The sequence below is a fragment of the Phascolarctos cinereus genome, unplaced genomic scaffold (assembly GCF_003287225.1).
Source record: "Phascolarctos cinereus isolate Bilbo 61053 unplaced genomic scaffold, phaCin_HiC Scaffold_3;HRSCAF=262, whole genome shotgun sequence".
NCBI lineage: Eukaryota > Metazoa > Chordata > Mammalia > Diprotodontia > Phascolarctidae > Phascolarctos > Phascolarctos cinereus.
In genome coordinates, this window is record NW_027555736.1 from 173129367 (window position 1) to 173148277 (window position 18911).

The 18911-nt window shown below is 40.4% G+C and overlaps 2 protein-coding genes and 1 non-coding gene across 6 annotated transcripts in view; all 3 read left to right on the forward strand.

Moving 5' to 3' along the window:
* Positions 1-6691, forward strand: part of CHD8 (chromodomain helicase DNA binding protein 8) — a 60270-nt gene extending 53579 nt beyond the window's left edge. For all 4 annotated transcript variants that reach the window (XM_021003962.2, XM_078151296.1, XM_078151297.1 and 1 more), the window contains 4 exons: positions 533-646; positions 836-1015; positions 1252-1368; positions 5685-6691. In XM_021003962.2, the coding sequence (XP_020859621.1) occupies positions 533-646; positions 836-1015; positions 1252-1368; positions 5685-6272 (999 nt within the window). In that variant the 3' untranslated portion in view covers positions 6273-6691. The remainder of the gene's footprint in view (positions 1-532; positions 647-835; positions 1016-1251; positions 1369-5684) is intronic.
* On the forward strand, positions 225-322 carry LOC144456426 (small nucleolar RNA U6-53/MBII-28). The gene has a single exon (XR_013485519.1). It is a non-coding gene; the product is annotated as a small nucleolar RNA U6-53/MBII-28 (small nucleolar RNA).
* Positions 6692-7727: 1036 nt separating the features above from the next.
* Positions 7728-18911, forward strand: part of SUPT16H (SPT16 homolog, facilitates chromatin remodeling subunit) — a 32609-nt gene continuing 21425 nt past the window's right edge. The window contains exons 1-3 of the mRNA XM_021003258.2: positions 7728-8173; positions 17910-18002; positions 18275-18445. Of these exons, the coding sequence (XP_020858917.1) occupies positions 8108-8173; positions 17910-18002; positions 18275-18445 (330 nt within the window). The 5' untranslated portion in view covers positions 7728-8107. The remainder of the gene's footprint in view (positions 8174-17909; positions 18003-18274; positions 18446-18911) is intronic.

Genomic DNA, 18911 nt, shown 5'->3' on the forward strand with positions numbered 1-18911 from the left:
TATAGCAATACTATTGATGGAAGTCCAAAATCAAATTAGTGTTAAAATCAGATCTGTAGTTCATTTTTCAGTCCTCTGAATGTGTTGCTCACCCATACTTTATCTAAGACTCCCAAGTCAATGTATACTAAAATTTAATTGCCAGCCCCTCAGTGATAAATACAATCAACTTGTCAGTCATCATAGAATAGAGGGAAATATCTAGATCTCGTTCCAGATATGTGCCTCTGTGATGAGTTGCCATGCTAATACTGAAGCACCAGTGCTCTGCACTGGGTGTTCCTGAGTTAAACTTCACTTCTCTTGTAGACATCTGAGGGGCACAGGGCCAGGAGATAGAGATATTTCTGAGGGAAAAAAAAGGTGTGAAGGTTTTATGTTCTATTCCTCACTTCTAACAGCCAATTAGGTGGCCTCCCTTTTCTTAGTTATTGAGAAATAAGGTGATACAGAGCTCAAGTTCACCAGGGCTTAGTCTTTAGTTTGGGAACATGTGCCATATTATGTTACGGGTGCCTGATGTGTCTCCTAGGAAGAAGGATTGAAATTGACGTTCCAGAAACATAAGTTGATGGCCAATGGAGTGCTAGGAGAAGGACATCCACTATTCCATAAGAAGAAGGGGAACCGAAAGAAGCTAGTGGAGGTGAGTGAACTCTGGGACTCTAGTAGGATAATACAATTTGGTCTCTTGGGCCTTTTTCCTAATTAAATCAGTGAGCATTGGGTGGAGAATGGTTTGGGAATACGTAAGTTCTTCAGTTCATTTCATGGATACGATTGTCTTTCCTCCAAATAAAAAAATGTATTCATGAGTTGGATTCTGAGTTTGCAGCTGGAGGTGGAGTGTATGGAGGAGCCTCATCACCTTGATGTAGACTTGGAAGCCCGGATTCCTGTCATCAATAAGGTCGATGGCACTTTACTGGTGGGTGAGGATGCCCCTCGTCGGGCTGAGCTGGAAATGTGGTTACAAGGTCATCCAGAATTTGCTGTTGATCCTCGGTTCCTAGCTGTAAGTGACCGTTTAAATTTATTCCCAGTGTTTGAATCTGCATGAGAAAGAAAAGGCATGCCAGAGACAAATTTTTATTGTCCTGAGTTAATATTCCCTCATGCATTTTTGAGGAGGATACTTAGTGGCACTATTTGACTTATTCCTTTCTGAAAATTGTAATATGAGCCACCTTACCTACTATGGTAGAGAAATATTTGATCCTTTAAGATAATTGCTTTATGTTTCTGCTTTAGTATATGGAAGATCACCGAAAACAGAAATGGCTCAGATGTAAAAAACCCAATAAGGCAGAGATGGGTTGTTTGGGAATCGAACAAGTGCAAACAGTCAATTCCCGGAATGGAAAGAAGGTGAGACCTATTTAGTTATATAGCCTGTTTTTCCACTGGACTCTTTCTAGGTCTAATTTCCAAATTTCTTTATTAGCATAGTTACTATTTTATTTAATAATCTGTTCCTCAACACAAACATTTCTAAGGATAAATATCTCCCCTCTTCTCCCCCCTTTTTTTGGTCCAGACCTATGATTTCATTGTTCTAGGGATCCTGGTTAGTAAACTCAATACTAATGCAAATCTGCAAGTGTTCAATCCAAGCCCTGGGAATAAAGATAATAATGAAACAGTTTCAGCCTTCAAAGAACTTATAACATATCAGGGGAAACATAATGTACCCATATAAGTATATACAAAGTAATTTCGGGGTAAGGGAGAAATACTAGCAACTGATACATCAGCAAAGGCCTCATGTGGGATGTGACACTTGAGCTGAGCTTTGAAGGGAACGAAGAATTCAAAGAGGCCCGCTGAGAAGAAAAGTGCATTCCTGGCAAGGGAAACAGCCTATGCAAAAGCTTCGAGATGAGAGGTGAAATGTGTCTGAGAGACTATAAGAAGATCAGTTTGGTCGGGCCAAAAGATAGTGTAATGTGTAAAATGACTGGAGCCAGTTTGTGAAAGACTTCAAATGCTAAACAGAGGAGTTTTATGTCATCCTAGATATAAGGGAGCTGGAGCTTCTTGAACATTGTATTGATATGGTCAGACCTGTTTTGGCAGCATTATTTTGGCATTACTAAAGCAGTGGATTGAAGAGGGGAGAGACTTCAGCAAGGAAATTAATTAGGAGGCTATGAAGTAATGAGACCTTAACCAGGATAGTGGCCATGTGAGTGGAGAACAGGGAACAAATTTGAGAGATACTGTAGAGGTAACATCACCAACACTTACAACTAAATGGATGTGTGGGTGAGGGAAAGTCAAGAGTCAGGGTTGTAGATTTGAATGACTAGAAGGAACGATGGTGTCCTCAATAGAAATAGGAAAGTTGGGGAAAGGGTTGGGCTTTGTGTCAAAATATAATGTGGATATGTGTCGAATTTGAAATGCCTATAAAACATCCACTTTAAATGTCCACAGACAGTTGGTGGATTGGATGAGACTGGTGCTCAGGAGAGAAACCATGGCTAGATAATATAAATTTGGTAGTCGTCTGCATAGAAATGATCATTGAATCCATAGGTATTGTGTAAGGACACCAACAAAGAGTAGAAAAAACAGCCCTGAATAAAGACTTGTGGTTCACCTATGGTTAGAAGGTAGGATATGGGTGTAATGATCCAGCAAAGGAAACTGAGGAGCGGTCAGAGTGGTAAGGGAAACAGAATAGAGCATTATGAAGAAAACCCAGAAAGGACAGAGTAGCAGTCAGTAAGCACTTATTAATACATACTGTATTCCAGGAGACTGGTAAATGGTAACAAATGCTGTCAAGAGCTTAAAAGATGAGTATTGACTAAGGCCACAATTAAGAGATCATTGGTAAATCTGGAGAGAGGAGTTTCAGTTGAATAATCAGGTTGAAATAATGGGATCTTTCGAAATGAGTTACCCAAGGTAACCCAACCAGTAAAAGTCAGAGGTGGGACTTGAGCCCAGAAGCTTTCTATCTACTACTAGCCTCTCATCTCCATTTTATATGTGAGTAAATAAAAAAGGATGAGTAGTAGTTCCCAGTGGCGTTTTATGATACTATAGTGTTCTATCTTAAAACTAATCTCGAAAATCTCAAAACAAAGTTAAATTCATCTTGACTAAGAAAATAAAAATATACTAGACATTTTAGAAGGTTTTAAGGTAATGGTTAATTCCAGACACATTGGGATTAACTAGCAATTTTTCAGATCTTGACTGGGCCAGAGACCATGAGTCATTAGGTTTCTTTGCTACCTTTCCATGTAGATGTGCCATTGTCATGTTTGGGGGGGGGGGTGCAGCCAGCAGCTAAATAAACCTCTAGTTTCCCCCTCCCGTTTTGGTTGTCTCCACCTTATTATTTATACAGGTTTACTTTAGTTTATGTAATGAATTTGTCCCTGAAATTTATGTGAATCATATCATTCTTAATGGCTCAGAAGAGTTTCATATGGAAAGGAATCCTATGATGGACTCTTCATAAAGTGAATAATCATTCTTGTTTTACCAATCTGAATATACATGTAGGGTGGGGTTTTTTTTGGGGGGGGTAAGTTGTATATACCCGTAAGGTCACCAAACAAACTAGAACTATGTCATAGAATCTAAAATTTAAGTTGTGAAGGACCTTAGAGAGTAGTTAGTCTGATCCCCCCATTTTAAAGATGAGAGAACTTAAGCCCAGAGATAAAGAAATTGTTTTGTTTGGTTTTTTTCCTTAAAAACACCCAGCACACATGGGCAGCTGGGTGGCACAGTGGATAGAACACGGGCCCTGGAGTCTGGAGTACCTGAGTGTTTAAATCCAGCCTCAGACACATTAACACTCACCAGCTGTATGACTCTGGGCAAGTCACTTAACCTCAATTGCCTCACACACAAAAAAAAACCACCGAGCACAATATCTTTCTTATAATAGTCATATTTATTGATGAGAAGGAATAAATAAAAGACTCATTTGAGTATTTCTCAAATATCAGCCTTCATACCTTCATAGTACCAAAGGAGCCTCACACTGATGGTATCAACATGTTCCAGAGAGACAAAGAGAAGGGGGGGGGGAGAATGTGTGTGTGTAAGTTCACACATCTATATGTGGGGTGCCCAAGCTTAAGCTTTAATAGATTAAAATTGCACTAAGATTTTTGGTACACCCTGTATATATTTATGTCAGTGCTTTTAGGATTGTGATTTTTCTAATGTGGGTACTTATTGTACCTATGCAGATCATAACTCTTCTAGAGCTTAGTAGATGGCTTTTAGAGTTGCTATGGCCAAAAAAAATTCATCACCCTCTGGCCATCGTAGTTATTAATCTCTTCTAATTTACCTACTCTCAGAATTTACCTAGGTCTTAGAAAATAGTCAGCCAGATCCTCAACCTCTACTAGAAGCTTTCTTAGCTTGATATATGATTGGCCAGAGCTTACATTCTCTTAGCATAGCCATCAGAGAAAGACTTTTGTGGGGAAGGCACACATATTTAAACATATTACTGTGTAATTGGCAGAGTGCCAGTTCTAAGAGGTATTATAAGAGGTGACTTACAGTCTCTGACACAATTATCAAATAAAATTAAAGAATTGGATTGTTATTCTAAAACTGCATTGTAACTGGACATTGTAGTATAGTCAGACCTCCACCCTATAAGTGAGAGCATTAAGGTATTCTATTTTACAAGGCAGGGAAGGGTATGAATAGATACAGATAGAATCCTAGAGCAAATAAGTGAACTTAGAGATCAACTAGTCAGTGTGCCCTCATTTCAGAGAGGAGAAAATGGAAGGCAAGAGATGTTAAACACCTAGTTAATCTGCCCTTAGTTGTACAAATAGTGTTAGATCTGGGATTTGAACCCAGGTCTTCTGACTCCATATCCAGTGCTTCAGAAATGGTTACCAGTAGTCTGAATTTACCTACCCCCTTGCGCACTAATGGGTATGTATAATGGTCAAATCTGAATAATGTTGCCCTTCGTTTGTGAAAATACAACCCACTGTGATTATGCATGTGCTTTTAATTGTCGTCTAAGTTTATTTATATAGTAAACCAGGCAAATTCTGGCTTATTCCCACTCGTTTTTGTCATTTTTAAATCTTCATTGATATATTTTGTTTTTATATCACCTTCATATCCAAATACATCCCTCCTGTCTCCCTTCCTTTGAGAGCCATCCCTTTTAATAAAGAATAAAAAAGAGGGGGAAAAGTTGCTATTCAGTAAAACTAACCAGCACATTAACTAATTCTGTGTGTGTGTGTGTGTGTGTGTGTACACATATGTTTGTCTTTATGTATTTTCCATACCCATCTTCCCCCACCTCTGCAGTAAAGGGAGAGAGGTGCATTTTTTTTTCTTTGGAGCTAAACTTGATCATTCAGATTACATGGCCAAAAAATATGGGTTTGTGAGCTGAGTAGCTAGGGTGGGATGGAAGTGCCCTATGAATTTATGAAACAGCAAACCTAGCTGGCCTTCAAAGCTATCAAATTTGTGACCTTGGCCTAATTAATGCTGTGCTGTAACTTACTTAACCTAGCATCCCCCTACACATACACACTATTTGGAATATGCTAAAATATGACTGAACTAGTGAGGCATGCTGTGAGGAAGCTTTTGCAAACTAAGAAATTTGTTTTGACTTGTTTTTCCCCCTTGTCTCCCTTCCTTTTTCCTCCCTCCCTTTTTCCCAGGGTCATCTCCCTGACACTATGTTCAACCGGGTCTTACCAGGCCCAGTTGCACCAGACAATAGCAAGAAGCGGGCCCGCAGGGTACGGCCAGACCTCTCCAAGATGGTGGCCTTGATGCAGGGTGGGGGCTCTGGACCCCTCTCTTTGCATAGTAACTTCCAGCATGGTAGCAGTGGCCTACAACCTGTGTCATCACTAGGTCACAGCAGTGCCACCTCTACATCTTTGCCTTTTGTGCCATTTGTGATGGGAGGTACAGTCTCATCCCCTCATGTAGACTCCAGCACAATGCTTCATCACCAACATCACCACCACCATCACCACCACCACCATCATCACCATCCAGGCCTGAGAGCTTCTAGCTACCCTTCCATGCCAGCTACCACCACCTCTGCAGGCACAGCCCTCAGGTTGCCACCACTGCAACCTGAGGAGGAAGAGGAGGAGGAAGAAGAGGAAGAAGAAGATGAGGAGGAAGAAGATGATGACTTATCTCAGGGCTATGATAGCTCAGAAAGAGACTTCTCACTCATTGATGACCCTATGATGCCAGCCAACTCGGACTCCAGTGAAGATGCTGATGACTGAGGTCCCAGCATAGTCTCCACTGCTTTAGTGGTTGTTGAATTTTTTTCATTCACTCTGGCCCTTGGACTGTGGAAAAAAGAAAGGGGCAGGAGAGAGATGGGAAAACCCAGGACTTGGGGAGGTGGAAAAGAAAAAGAAAACTTGTACCTAATCGCTCCCAAACATGAGAGGATTGGGTGGGCAGGGGAACTCATCAAATAATACATAACCACTTCCTCATTTCTGGGGAAGGAATGGAGACTCGAGCAGCTGGTGTGCTCATTTACCCCTTCCCTGGACACCTCCATTAACAACAGACTGTAGCGCTGGCCCCAGCCTCTGCCAGAGCCTGTTCCTGCTGGAACTGTGGATACAGGCTGGAGGGTCAGGAACTGTTACCTTCCTTCCCCTTGGCATTAATAAATTTAAGTTAATCCTTTTCCATTCTTCCCCAGTGCTGTTTTTGCTCCTATTTAATGTAAAATGCTTATTATTTCAAATGCGGTAAAGGTGCTTATTCTGGCCGTCGGCTAGCCATTTTTTAAACATCGGTGCTTCACAAATCCATTAGTTAACCAAGCCAGTGACTGTATGTGCAATTTTGAATGAAACAAGCTTATAGCAGGTGAATAATGAAGTTTGTCCAGATTACAAATTATTCCACAGGTCAGGGCAAAAAAAAAACCACTTAACTCCATGCTTTTATGGCCATAGTATTTGTTTGTACCCTCTGGTCCTAACCGGAATTTAAACAGGGATATATAGCCTTGCTTCTTTTCAAGGTCATTAATGAGTACTGTGATTCCGAAGCAAACTAAACCAGTGGGAAACGTGATGTAATGACTGTGGCTGGCCTCTTTCTGTGCTGGGTTTCATCCTGCTCTATTTGGGCACAATTCCCCCTTCCCATTTTATTATTTCAGTGCCCCAAGTAGACGAAGCTAGGGCCAAGACTGTCTCATCACCTGACTGCTATCTCGGGATAAAAGCTTCCCCACGGCCTGGGCTTCCGTGGCTCCGGGCGTTCTGCACCAAACCCCACGTGCGAGAGGGACGGGTGCTCCTGGGCGGAATGGGCCCTTAGGCCACCTCGGGGTCTGCGAGGAGGTCAAGGCCTGGAGGGAGGGGTGGGGGAGGCTCATCACTGGTGGGGCCGGCGCCCACCTGACAACTCCCTCAAACCATCACTGGCGGAAACAGTGGCCTGAGGCCCGACCTCATCTCACGGTCCACCGTCTCACGGCCTCCGCTCGCCCCCCCGCCCTAGTGAGCAGGATGATTTCCTGCCCTCCCAACACCCTCAGACAGACGGCGCAGTTTCCGGCCGCCCGTCTTCTCTGTAGGGGCGGGGCCTCGTCAGGCCCGCGCGCTGCCACCGCCGGACGCGCGCGAGCCCCTCACGTGCGGGGCGGGGCCCGCGCGGCAGCTCGCAGCTTCGCTGCTGTACTGAGTTCCGGCCCCCTCTGCCACCCGCTAGTAGAAGGTGCTCTGGGAGACCACGTGCAAGAGCGTGGATGTAGCGGGCGCGTCTCCGCTCGAGTCACGTGAGGAGGCGTGCTCGCGCGTGGCCGCAAAGGAATTGACTGGAAAACCCCGCGAAAATCTGGGTCTTCTGTCCGCTGTGAATTTCGTGAGTTTTTTGTTTTTGTTTTTTTAAACTACGTACGCCTACCCCAACAACCTCCGAAAAAAACCTGTAACTCTCTGGAATCCCGGAAGCGGAAAGAGCCCCCCTTTTTTCCGGAGTCTACTTCCGGGTCAGTAGGAGAGCGCAGGATTCCGGGGCCGAGAGCGGGCGGTGGAGCCGGGACCTCGCGTGATTCTCGGAGCCCAAAGAAGAGTCGCGTCCCGGGGCCATGGCGGTGACTCTGGACAAAGAAGCTTATTACCGGCGAGTGAAAAGGCTCTATAGCAACTGGCGGGTAAGGAAGAGCTTATAATAATCCCTAGGGAGAGCTTTTTCGCCATCCCATAATGCCTCTGTCTCTCGGCGCCGTTTTTTCCGTCCCCGGAGGGATTTCTGCAGATTCCATACCCTTCGCTGCTCCCTTATCATTCACTGCAGTCCGCCCCTCGCGGCGTAGGGTGATGGAGGAGGGAACCCCCAACCTTCGTATTCCCACGCCGCCACCACCATCTTCCCCGCTGGCCAGCCTCGAGTCACGCATAATAATCCTCTCTGTCGCTTCCCGCTCTCTCGCTCTTGCCAGTCAATGATCGCGTCCTACACTACCTTTCCTGCAGTATTATTCATACAGCCTACTCACAGCCCTCCCAGAACGACTACGGTGCCACTTATGGCCCAACCAGAATGCCACCTACCCTCGCATGGCAAGGCTGAAGGGGTAGGAATGGTGTGTGTCTGGGTGTGAGCATGTCTATTATTAGGGGCTTGATTTTTAGAATTGGAGGACCCTCCTCCCCCTCACCCCATCAACTCCCGCCTCTTTTGTATTTCTGCTAGTGCTAGGTAGGCTGTTCCTGAGGCAGTAATAGAATGATGTACACCAGCGTCGCTGCTAACGATCAAGGCGGTGTGATACTTAAAAGCGCATTTGTTTTCTGTCTTTTAGGATTTCTGGGGCACGTGGTCAGAAAAGGCTGTTAATGCGGCTTTATCTCTTATTATAAAGTCAGGAGTCTTTTTGTCGACTTTAAAACACATGTAGTTAAACTTGACATTAGAGGCAGTAATTCTTACAGCCTGAGTTGTTAAGCAGAGCTCTGTCTTGTGTTCAATAAACAGAATATCCAAGAGGAACAATTACCAGTGAAGAGTTAGAAAAGGTTTTGCATTCTAGTTTCAGATCTTGAAATTACCGTTCACTATCACGTATTTGGTATAAGAGGTTTTACACCTACCCTCCAGTGGCACCACCCCACCCCCAATAAAAAGTATGCTAGTTAAATTTTAACTCAAATTTTACTGTTATACCCATTAAATTTTTGTAGACATGTTACTTTTCAATAGTGTCTGTGGTAGATTCTTTAAAATGAAATATTTTTATCTGTATTGCTGTTGAAAATCTGTAGTTAGTAAATCATCATATGCCAACAAGAAAAAAATGCATAGAAATTTTATTTTAGATTGTGACTTACTTGCTTAAATAGTCTGAAGCAGACTCTTTTACTTACATTTACGGCTATTTTAAGATTGCAGAAGAAATTCCTAATATGAGAACTGTAGAGCTTATCTATGAAGTTACTCTTTTCTAGATGTTAATTTACGTTGAAGTAAACTGACTAGTTAAAACTATCAAGTGCTAACCATTTTTTCCCTCCCCACTGTGGTCAAAATTTGATATGAAAGTTATTTCCAACATAAGTTTGTAGGTGTTTAATTTTCCATTACTTTTTCTGGCTGACTGAACCAGTTAATTGATTGTGCTAGTTGTGAAATAGTCGTTTAAACTTACCTTAAGTATTTAAAGTAAGATATGTCATAAATCTGCCATATTTGGGAAATTGGTGGAGTTCCATACTAAGATATGGAGAAGGCTATTGATTATCAGTATCAAATGCTATCTTTAAATCAGTACAACATAGGCTTCTGCCAGTTTTCCTGTGTTTCTCTTAAAGTTGTAACAACTCCTTTTTACTGTCTTACTGTTTACTTGGTAACAATTTAAGTGGGATAATGGTATCATTCACAGGAGGTTGGAACATATTAAGTGCTAGATAAAGCAAGGACACCATGATGTGTCAGCATCTAAGTTATATATAAAATGCATTAGTTTGTTAAAATATTGGCCGAGTTGCAATTTCATTACTAGAATTCTGTATGAGTATACTTTATGCATTTTTGTAACAGTTAACATTAATAAATGAGGTCGTTCATCTTCCATTTGCAGAGCTTTCTGTACATACTTAGTCTATCCAAAATACTTTTATTCATGTCCAGCATATGTAGAGAACTCCACTGGTCCATGTAGAAGATAGGAAGCATTAGTCTTAACCTTCAAGGAGCCTCTGGTCTAATAGCTGTTAATGCACATTATTATATGATTGGTATATTGCACAGTTAACAAAACAAAATCTTCTATAAGGTCTGAGGGAGAAAGTTGCTACCAACTGAAGGAAAAATGGAATTCTTCCTGGAGTAAGTGTTAGTGTCTGAAGTGAACTGGAAAAGATAGAGTGTCACACTTATTTAGAGAAGCTGTTTTTTGAATTTTTTTCCTCTGCCCTATTGTTTTTTAAGGAGTTAAGATGGGTCGTGACAGCAGTTTGAAGTTCTTGTACAAGCTCCAGGCCTTGAGCTTCTAAACTGTCTCAGTGACTAACAATTAATTGGAATGATCGTGTGACTGGTCTTGGTGACTTTTTCCAGTGTTTCTTCTACTTGGGGCCCCAATGGGGGACCAGAACAACTTAAAAATTCTTATTTTTACTGATATCTTTTATTCTTACATCGCCTTCATCTCAAATATATTACTTCTTTACCCCTTGTACCAAAGTATTCTTACATCGCCTTCATCTCAAATATATTACTTCTTTACCCCTTGTACCAAAGTATTTTTGGGGTGGTTTTGGGTTTTTTTTTGTTTGTTTTTGTTTTTTGAGGGGTGAAGAAGAAAGGAGAGATGACTGTAGTGGCACATAATCCTTCTACCAAGAATGCTGTCGTTGGCAGATCTCTTGAGGAGTTCTGAACTGCTGTGGATGAAGTCACTATCAGGTGTCCACACTAAGTCTGGCATCCACAGGGTAAACCCCAAGGAGCCAAAGGGCCACCAGGTTGCCTCAAGTGGGGTAAACTAGCCCATGTTGGAGCAGAACAGGTCAAAGTTACCTTGCCCCAGTGAGTAGTGGAATCAGGCCTCTGAGTAGCCCTTGATTAACAGACAGGATGGGGAGACCCACTCTTTGTTTGTCTATTTATTTATTTTTAAGGAAAGAGGAAAAAAAGAGTTCCAAAAAAACCCCAACACATCAACTGTATCTGACAGTATGTGCAACATTCAACACCTGTAGCTCCACCTGAAAAAGAAAAAAAAAGATGGGAGATTCATTTTTATCTGCTCTTCCGTGAACAACTTTTTAATTATAGATATAAAAGGAACTGCTGCACTGTGCCTGTTTGGGACTAACTATCCTACAGCATATCACTTGACTTCTTGTGTCAGTTTCTCTATACCTTAAGGCAGCACTACATAAGCTATCACATTGCCTAACCAATTTTGAGAATATATATCCCAGTCTCAAAGACAACAGAAAGACCAGTGGGATCTGTTTATGCCTTTACTTGCTGCAGGGAAATTTCCTACTTCAATACTTAAGAGTATCTATGATTTCATCAGTTGAATACTCTGTTCACCATTATACATTGTAAATTACCACTACAACCCTTTTCTTAGAAAAAGACAAAGTTATCAGAGCTGAAAATGTTTATCACCAAATGGCCACCCTTTTGGTGATGAGCCTTGGTTAGTTTAGTTATCCTGACATTCAGGTCACAGACATAATATTTTGTCTTCTAGCCACACAAATTAGTATTTCCAGCTTGGTAGGACCTGCCAGAGCTTATACGTTGCCATAGCCTTCAAAAACCATACCACAATAAGGTATGAAAGTCGGATTTACTGAAGGACAGAGAAATTTACATTAATAATGAATGTAAACACATTTAAGTTCTTAATATATGCCGAATACAGTGCATAAACATAAAAGCAAGTCAGTCCTTGCCCTCAAAGAGCTTACATTGTAATAGAGGGTGATAAAACACTGCTATTGGAGGGTACATGGCAAGAAGCCACAGTCTTGAAAAAAAGAGGTTTACAAACCGCACCTAGATTAATTTTTTAAAACAATTTGTCTTAGTGCCTTTTGTCTTTATATCACAGTTACTTTCCACCTCCCTCTAAAATTAATATTTTGTGCCAGAGAAAAAAATTAAACAAAATATCCAATGTAGACACCTTGACTGACCATCGTGGATCAATCAGTTTTTCAAAAAGTCATGAAGTGATCCAGAGTTTCTCTGGAAATCTCAGATGCTTGTCAAAATTCCCCCAGTGAAATTTCTGGTTTCCTCGGTCTTGATGAAGGTGTTACCCATTCTTATTTGTTCAGTTAAAAATAACACAGGAACTCTAAAGATGTTAGAAGATGGTTACATAATGATCTTTAACATAAAGTATTATTTTTTGGTTATTATATTACCCCATTTAATTTTATATACGTGAACATACATCAGAAAACTTTATAGAGAATGCAGGTAATTTATATTAGGTGATTAAATGCCATGATTATAGTCATTTCTGTTGTTTTTAAGTTGGATATGAGGCCTTTAATCAAGAATATAAACCCTTGTCACAAACATTTCTTTGGGAAAATAAAATTTTATTCACATAATTTATTTTCCAGAAATACAACCTGCAAGAAGTGCTCTAAGTACTTATATGTGTTTCAGGTACATCCAGCCCTAAATATTTGGTTTGAATATAATTAGATTCAATCCCCCAAGCATTTCTTAAATTCCTGCTATGTGTAGGGCACTAAAGACAAAAAGCTACAGGTGATGAAACAATCATTCTCTTCAAGGAGTTTACATTATTCTTACATGTTATATGGATATTTTTATATGTTACTTGTGTTAAAATCCTCTTTAATTCATCTTATACATGTATGAAAAACTCTTTGGAAGCTCTTTGCAGGCAGTAGCCTCTTTTGTGGGGAGGTGGGGGGGTGTCTTTCTATTCATAGTACCTAGGACAGTGCATTGCACATAATATGCACTTAAACTGATTGTCAGTCAGGATCCTTTTTTGTTGCAATATAAATAAAAAGATGACTAAAAGGAAGTCATAACTCTAATAGTTAAAAAACTAGTATTGATCCCAGTGAACAGATAATGAAAAATATGTCTCTTCTCTGGGCGTAGGCTAGGACCTACTAGGGTGGAATGGTGTTTTCATTGTCAGTTCTAGTCACTTCCAGATATTTTTGCCTGTTTAACTTTGTTAGAAGGGAAGTTTCCACTGGGGAGGAAGTTTGTGAAGGAAGAATATTTCTAGAAATGACTAATGTGGAAACAAAGGACATTGATATAACTGAAGCTATCCCATCCTTTTGTAAAGTCTAAATTACAAAATAGTAATATTATTAGTCAAGTATATGGTCAAGTGTTACACTCTTTCTTTTGGTTGACATTATATCACAAAGAAATTTATCTAATACTCTTCGATATCATTAGGTCACGTGAGTTTTCTTCTGAGTCTGAATTCTAGTTTTGTTCCAGTGTCTTCAAAAAAAAAAACATTCAAAGATAATCACTTGAAAGGATCAGACAACAGTTAAGAGTTTTCTCAGTGGAGATTATAGCATATTCTGTGATCCATGGAAACTATGAGAAACAGGTAATTAATACAGATATAAACAGTTTGCTGAGGTTTGTTTCCATTCCCCATACTGTCAGTCCCAAATTTTTAAGTAGTTGCTTTCTTTTCATCTGTTGAAGTCCCAAATAATTTTCCAGTATCATTTAAAATAGATGGACTTGGGTGGAGCCAAGATGGCAAAGTAAAAGCAGTGACTTGTTTGAGCTGTCCCCCAAACCCTTCCAAATACCTGTTTTTAAAAAAAGGGGGGGCTCTAAATGAATTCTAAAGCAGCAGAACCCACAAAAAGACAGTGAAACAAATTTCCAGCCCAAGACAACCTGGATGTTTGATCGGGAAGGTGTATCATGCAGGGCGGGAAGAGGAACACAGTTTGGCATGGGCACGCAGGCAAAAGAGGCCTCAGGGAACCAGGAGCAGCCCTCAACGGACTGAATTATGGCCAGCTGTGGCAGTTTCCAGACTTCTCAACTCACAAACTTCAAAGACAACTTAGGAGGTCAGTAGGAAAAGTCTGTGACCACAGTGAGAGAAAAGCTCGGTCCCAGCCCTAGTCCCAACACATGGCCCCTGAGCAACAGCTGCTTCTGGAGCTTCCGGCCCACAGAATGAGGGGGAATCAAGTGGCTAATCAGAGGGGGATTGCAGGGATCTCCCTGCTGGTGCAGGATTCTCTTGCTTTGCTCATGCTTGGATCTGGGTCACAGTTCTGGGTGGCAATCCTGGGGTGAGGAAGAGTGCTGGCGTGGTGGAGCTTGTAGTGGTGTGGTGGTGCAGAGCAAATCCTCACAGTTCCAAGACAGAAAAGAGTGCTTGTGGTCACTCATAGACCAGAGCACAGGCCAGAAAAGGAGTAAACACCTCGCCCTTGATCATACAATCTTGGAAGAACTGAAAATTTACTGTCCCTAGAAGTATCTCTGAAAGCAGCTGCACAAAACCCCCAAAGCTTGGGACAGTACATTCTCCACACTAGAAGCAGGCCCCTACCTTAACAAAGAGGTTATAACTCAAGTAATTGGCTGGAATCGTGAGCAAACTTTACCAAAAAAAAGTCAAACCATAGCATCTTTGGTGACAAAGAAGATCAAAACATACAAGTAGAAAAAGACAACAGAGTCAAAGCTCCTACATCCATAGCCTCCAAGAAAAATATGAATTGGTCCCCAGCCATGGAAGAGCTCAAAAAGGATTTTGAGAAGAAAGTAAGAGAAGTAGAGGAAAAACTGGTAAGAGAAATGAGAGTGATGTAAGAAAATCATGAAAAACAAGTCAACAGCTTGCTAAAGGAGACCCCAAAAAAACTGAAGAAAATAACACCTTTAAAAATAGCCTAACCCAAATGGCAAAAGAGGTCCAAAAAAACAGTGAGGAGAAGAATGCCTTAAAAAGCAAAACTGGCCAAATGGAAAAGGAAGTCCAAAAGCTTACTGAAGAAAATACTTCCTTAAAAATTATAGTGGTGTGCAGTTGGAAGGTAGTGACTTTATGAGAAATCAAGACACTGTAAAACAAAAACGAAAGAATGAAAAAATAGAAAACAATGTAAAATATCTCATTGGAAAAACAACTGACCTGGAAAATAGATCCAGGAGAGATAATTTTAAAATTATTAGACTATCTGAAAGCCATAATCAAAAAAAGAGCCTAGACATCATCTTTCAAGAATTATTAAGGAACACTGTCTTGATGTTCTAGAACCAGAGGGCAAACTAGAAATTGAAAGAATCTACCGATCACCTGAAAGAGATCTCCAAAGGAAAACTAGGAATATTGTAGCCAAATTCTAGAGTTCCCAGGTCAAGGAGAAAATAGTCCAAGCAGCCAGAAAGAAACAATTCATCTATTATGGAAACACAATCAGGATAACCCAAGATTTAGCAGCTTCTAACACTAAGGGACTGGAGGACTTGTAATATAATTCCAGAGGTCAAAGGAGATAGGATTATAACCAAGAATCACCTACCCAGCAAAACTGACTATAATCCTTCAGGGGGAAAAATGGACATTCAGTGAAATAGAGGACTTTTAAGCATTCTTGCTGAAAAGACCAGAGCTTGAATAGAAAATTTGACTTTCAGATACAAGACTCAAGAGAAATATGAAGAGGCAAATAGGAAAGAGAAATATCATAAGGGACTTATTAAGGTTGGACTGTTTACATTCCTGCATGGAAAGATGATATTTGTAACTCATGAAACCTTTGTCAGTATCAGGGTGGTTGGAGGGGGAAAAATTAGATAAATAGATACATAGATGGTTGGATGGATGAATGGCACAGGGTGAGTTGAAGATGAAGAGGTGATATCTGCAGAATAAAATTAAGGGGTGAGAGAGGATTATACTGGGAGAAGGAGAAAGGGAGAGGTAGAATGGGGTAAATTATCTCACTTAAAACAGACAAGAAAAGGCTTTTACAGTGGAAGGGAAGTGGGGGAAGGTGAGAGAGAATGAGTGAATCTTATTCTCAACAGATTTGACTTAAGGAGGGAATAACATACACAGTTGGGTATGAAAATCTATCTTACCCTACAGGAAAATAGGGGAGGAAGGGGGCAAGAGAGCAGTGGGTTGATAGAGGGGAGGGCAGATTGGGGGAGGGGGCAATTAGAAGCAAACACTACTGAGGAGAGACGGGGTCAAAAGAGAGAATAGAATAAATGGGGGGCAGGATAGGATAAAGGGAAATATACTTAGTTTTTCACAACACGACTGCTGTGGAAGTGTTTTGTGTGACTATACTTGTATAACCTGTATGGAGTTGCTTGCCTTGTCAATGAGGGTAGGTGGGGAGGGAGAGAGGGAGAAAAATTGGAGCCCAACATTTTAAAAACAGATTTTAAAAAAATTGTTATCATATGCAACTGGAAAATTGGATATACAGGAAATGGGGTATAGAAATCTATCCTGCTCTACAGGAAAATTGAAGGGGAAGGTGATAAGAGGGGGGGGAGAGATAGAAAGGAGGGCAGATTAGGAGAAGGGGTATTCAGAATGCATGGCATCTTGGGGTGGGGGGGAGGGATGAGATGGGGAGAAAATTTGGAGTTCAGAATCTTGTGGAAGTGAATGTTGAAAACTAAAAATAAATGAATTTTTAAAAAATAAGTAAAAGGGAAAAAAATTAAAGGAAAAATGTAAAATAAAATAGATGGACTTAATTGTACTCCTGTGGCTTTTTTAAGTTGTCATTTATTTTGAAATTAAAGAGAATAAATCCTTACCTGGTGTATTTGACTTCATTTTTTAGCTGTCTCCAAATTCCAAAAGAAGTTTCTCAAAAGAACTCAGTAATTAGCTGTCTTGGTGTTGTAAGCAGTAAGTGAAAGCATTTTATTATCCACAGAGATACTGGATAATACGAAATATACAAGTATTAAGTATAGTACGATGTTTATGAAAATCTATCAAGATTATATTGCCTCCTGTTTGCTAAGCACTGTGCTAGGTACCAGGGATACAAAGAATGAAGCAATCCCTATTCAAGGAGCTAACAAGTATGCATATATAGAATAAATACAAAGTAGATAGAAGATTAGCAGTTGGAGGAATCAGAAAAGACTTCAGTTTGAAGGTGGTGCTCAGGCTATAACTTGAGGAAGTGATGGATTCTATGAAGCAGGAGTAAGGAGAGTTATTGGTAAATCTGAGAAATGTGGGACCAAAGCACAATAGGAGAGTGGGGGATTTAAAGTGATGCAATACATCACAAGAATCTTTCCCTCTATTTTACTGTGTTTTGAAGTGGGGGTGGAGTGGATTAAACAGGAGAGGAGTAAAACAAGGGTTTATTTCATTTAAAAAAAAAACAAAACGAAAAATTATCCCATTAAAATTCTGTTAATTGCTTTCTATTTTAGGTGTTACTTTTGTCATAAGCCAAGAACCACTATAGAACTTCATGCCATCCAGCTCAGTTTCTCATTCAGTGCTTGATTTGTTTGCTGCCTTAATTCTCCAACTGCTTTGGCAGCTAGGGGCTTCAGAATGAAGTAGAGTGGAATTGGGGAAATAGGATCTTAGACAGTTATTGGTCAAGTTGGTGGGGTATTTTTTTTCACCCTTCTATAGGATAGACACAGAGATACGGGAAGAGGGTCTTAATAGCTCTGAAATCACCGAGTCTTCCCCTTATCTCAAGAAGTTACCGAAGAGCAGTGTTTATAACAGGAGCTGAATAGATGCTCAAGCTAGGGGAAAGGGGGGAGGGAATTGCTTCCCTTCCTTGGTGTGGATAAATACCTCAGTTTGTATTCTTTTGGCAATAAGTAGTTGAAAAAAACTGAAGTGACCAAATACTCTGCTCTTTGTGTTTCAGAAAGGAGAAGATGAGTATGCCAACGTTGATGCCATTGTTGTTTCAGTAGGTGTTGATGAAGAGATTGTTTATGCCAAATCTACTGCCCTTCAGGTAACTAGATGGAGCCATCAAAGACAGGATTAACAGTTTTTAGCCCTGAGTACCACTGGCAGAATTAAAATTTAGGATGGGAGAGGGGAAGGGAAAGATAAGAATATCAAAATTGGTCTTGGGTGTTGCTCTTGGCTGTTTTAGCCAAGGGCAGGAATAGGCAGATATCCCATGATAGAGCCATCCTAATCATAGTAAGATACAATTAACATTTTTATTGATTAAATTTTCCATTTCTGCCTATGAGTATCTTCTCTTCTCTTTTCCCATAGACATGGCTCTTTGGTTATGAACTAACTGATACCATTATGGTGTTCTGTGATGACAAGATCCTTTTTATGGCCAGCAAGAAAAAAGTAGAGTTCTTGAAACAAATTGCCAACACCAAGGGTAATGAAAATGCAAATGGTGCTCCTGCCATCACACTGCTGGTTCGAGAAAAAGTAAGAAATTAAAAGAATTTATTGCAAACACTTAGATATTTAACTTAGTGACAGTAATGCCAACCAAAAAAAAACCCACCTCTATAAGGATTTTGAAGGAATTCAAAGAGAGAGTGTTAGGATGTGGCATTAAATTCAGACTTTGATAAATATTTGGGAGAAAAGAAGGGCATCATTAAAGTTCTTGGACTTTTAAACTCCTAAATCCATTAGCATTATGCACTTATTCTCCATGGAAACTGGGTAGGGGTTTTTTGGTTTGTTTTAATTTATGTTTAATATTAGTTACCATATATCTTTCTGGTTAACTTAATCATAACCATGGTAATCCCAGTACTTCAAAATCTATTTTGTTGTTGTTTATGTTTAAGGTCTTTTTGATGCCTCCCTGCCCTTAATCATTTTCTTTCTTGAGCTATTATTCATTTATGCTTAGTAATAAACCAGCTTAGTCATAACTGTCATC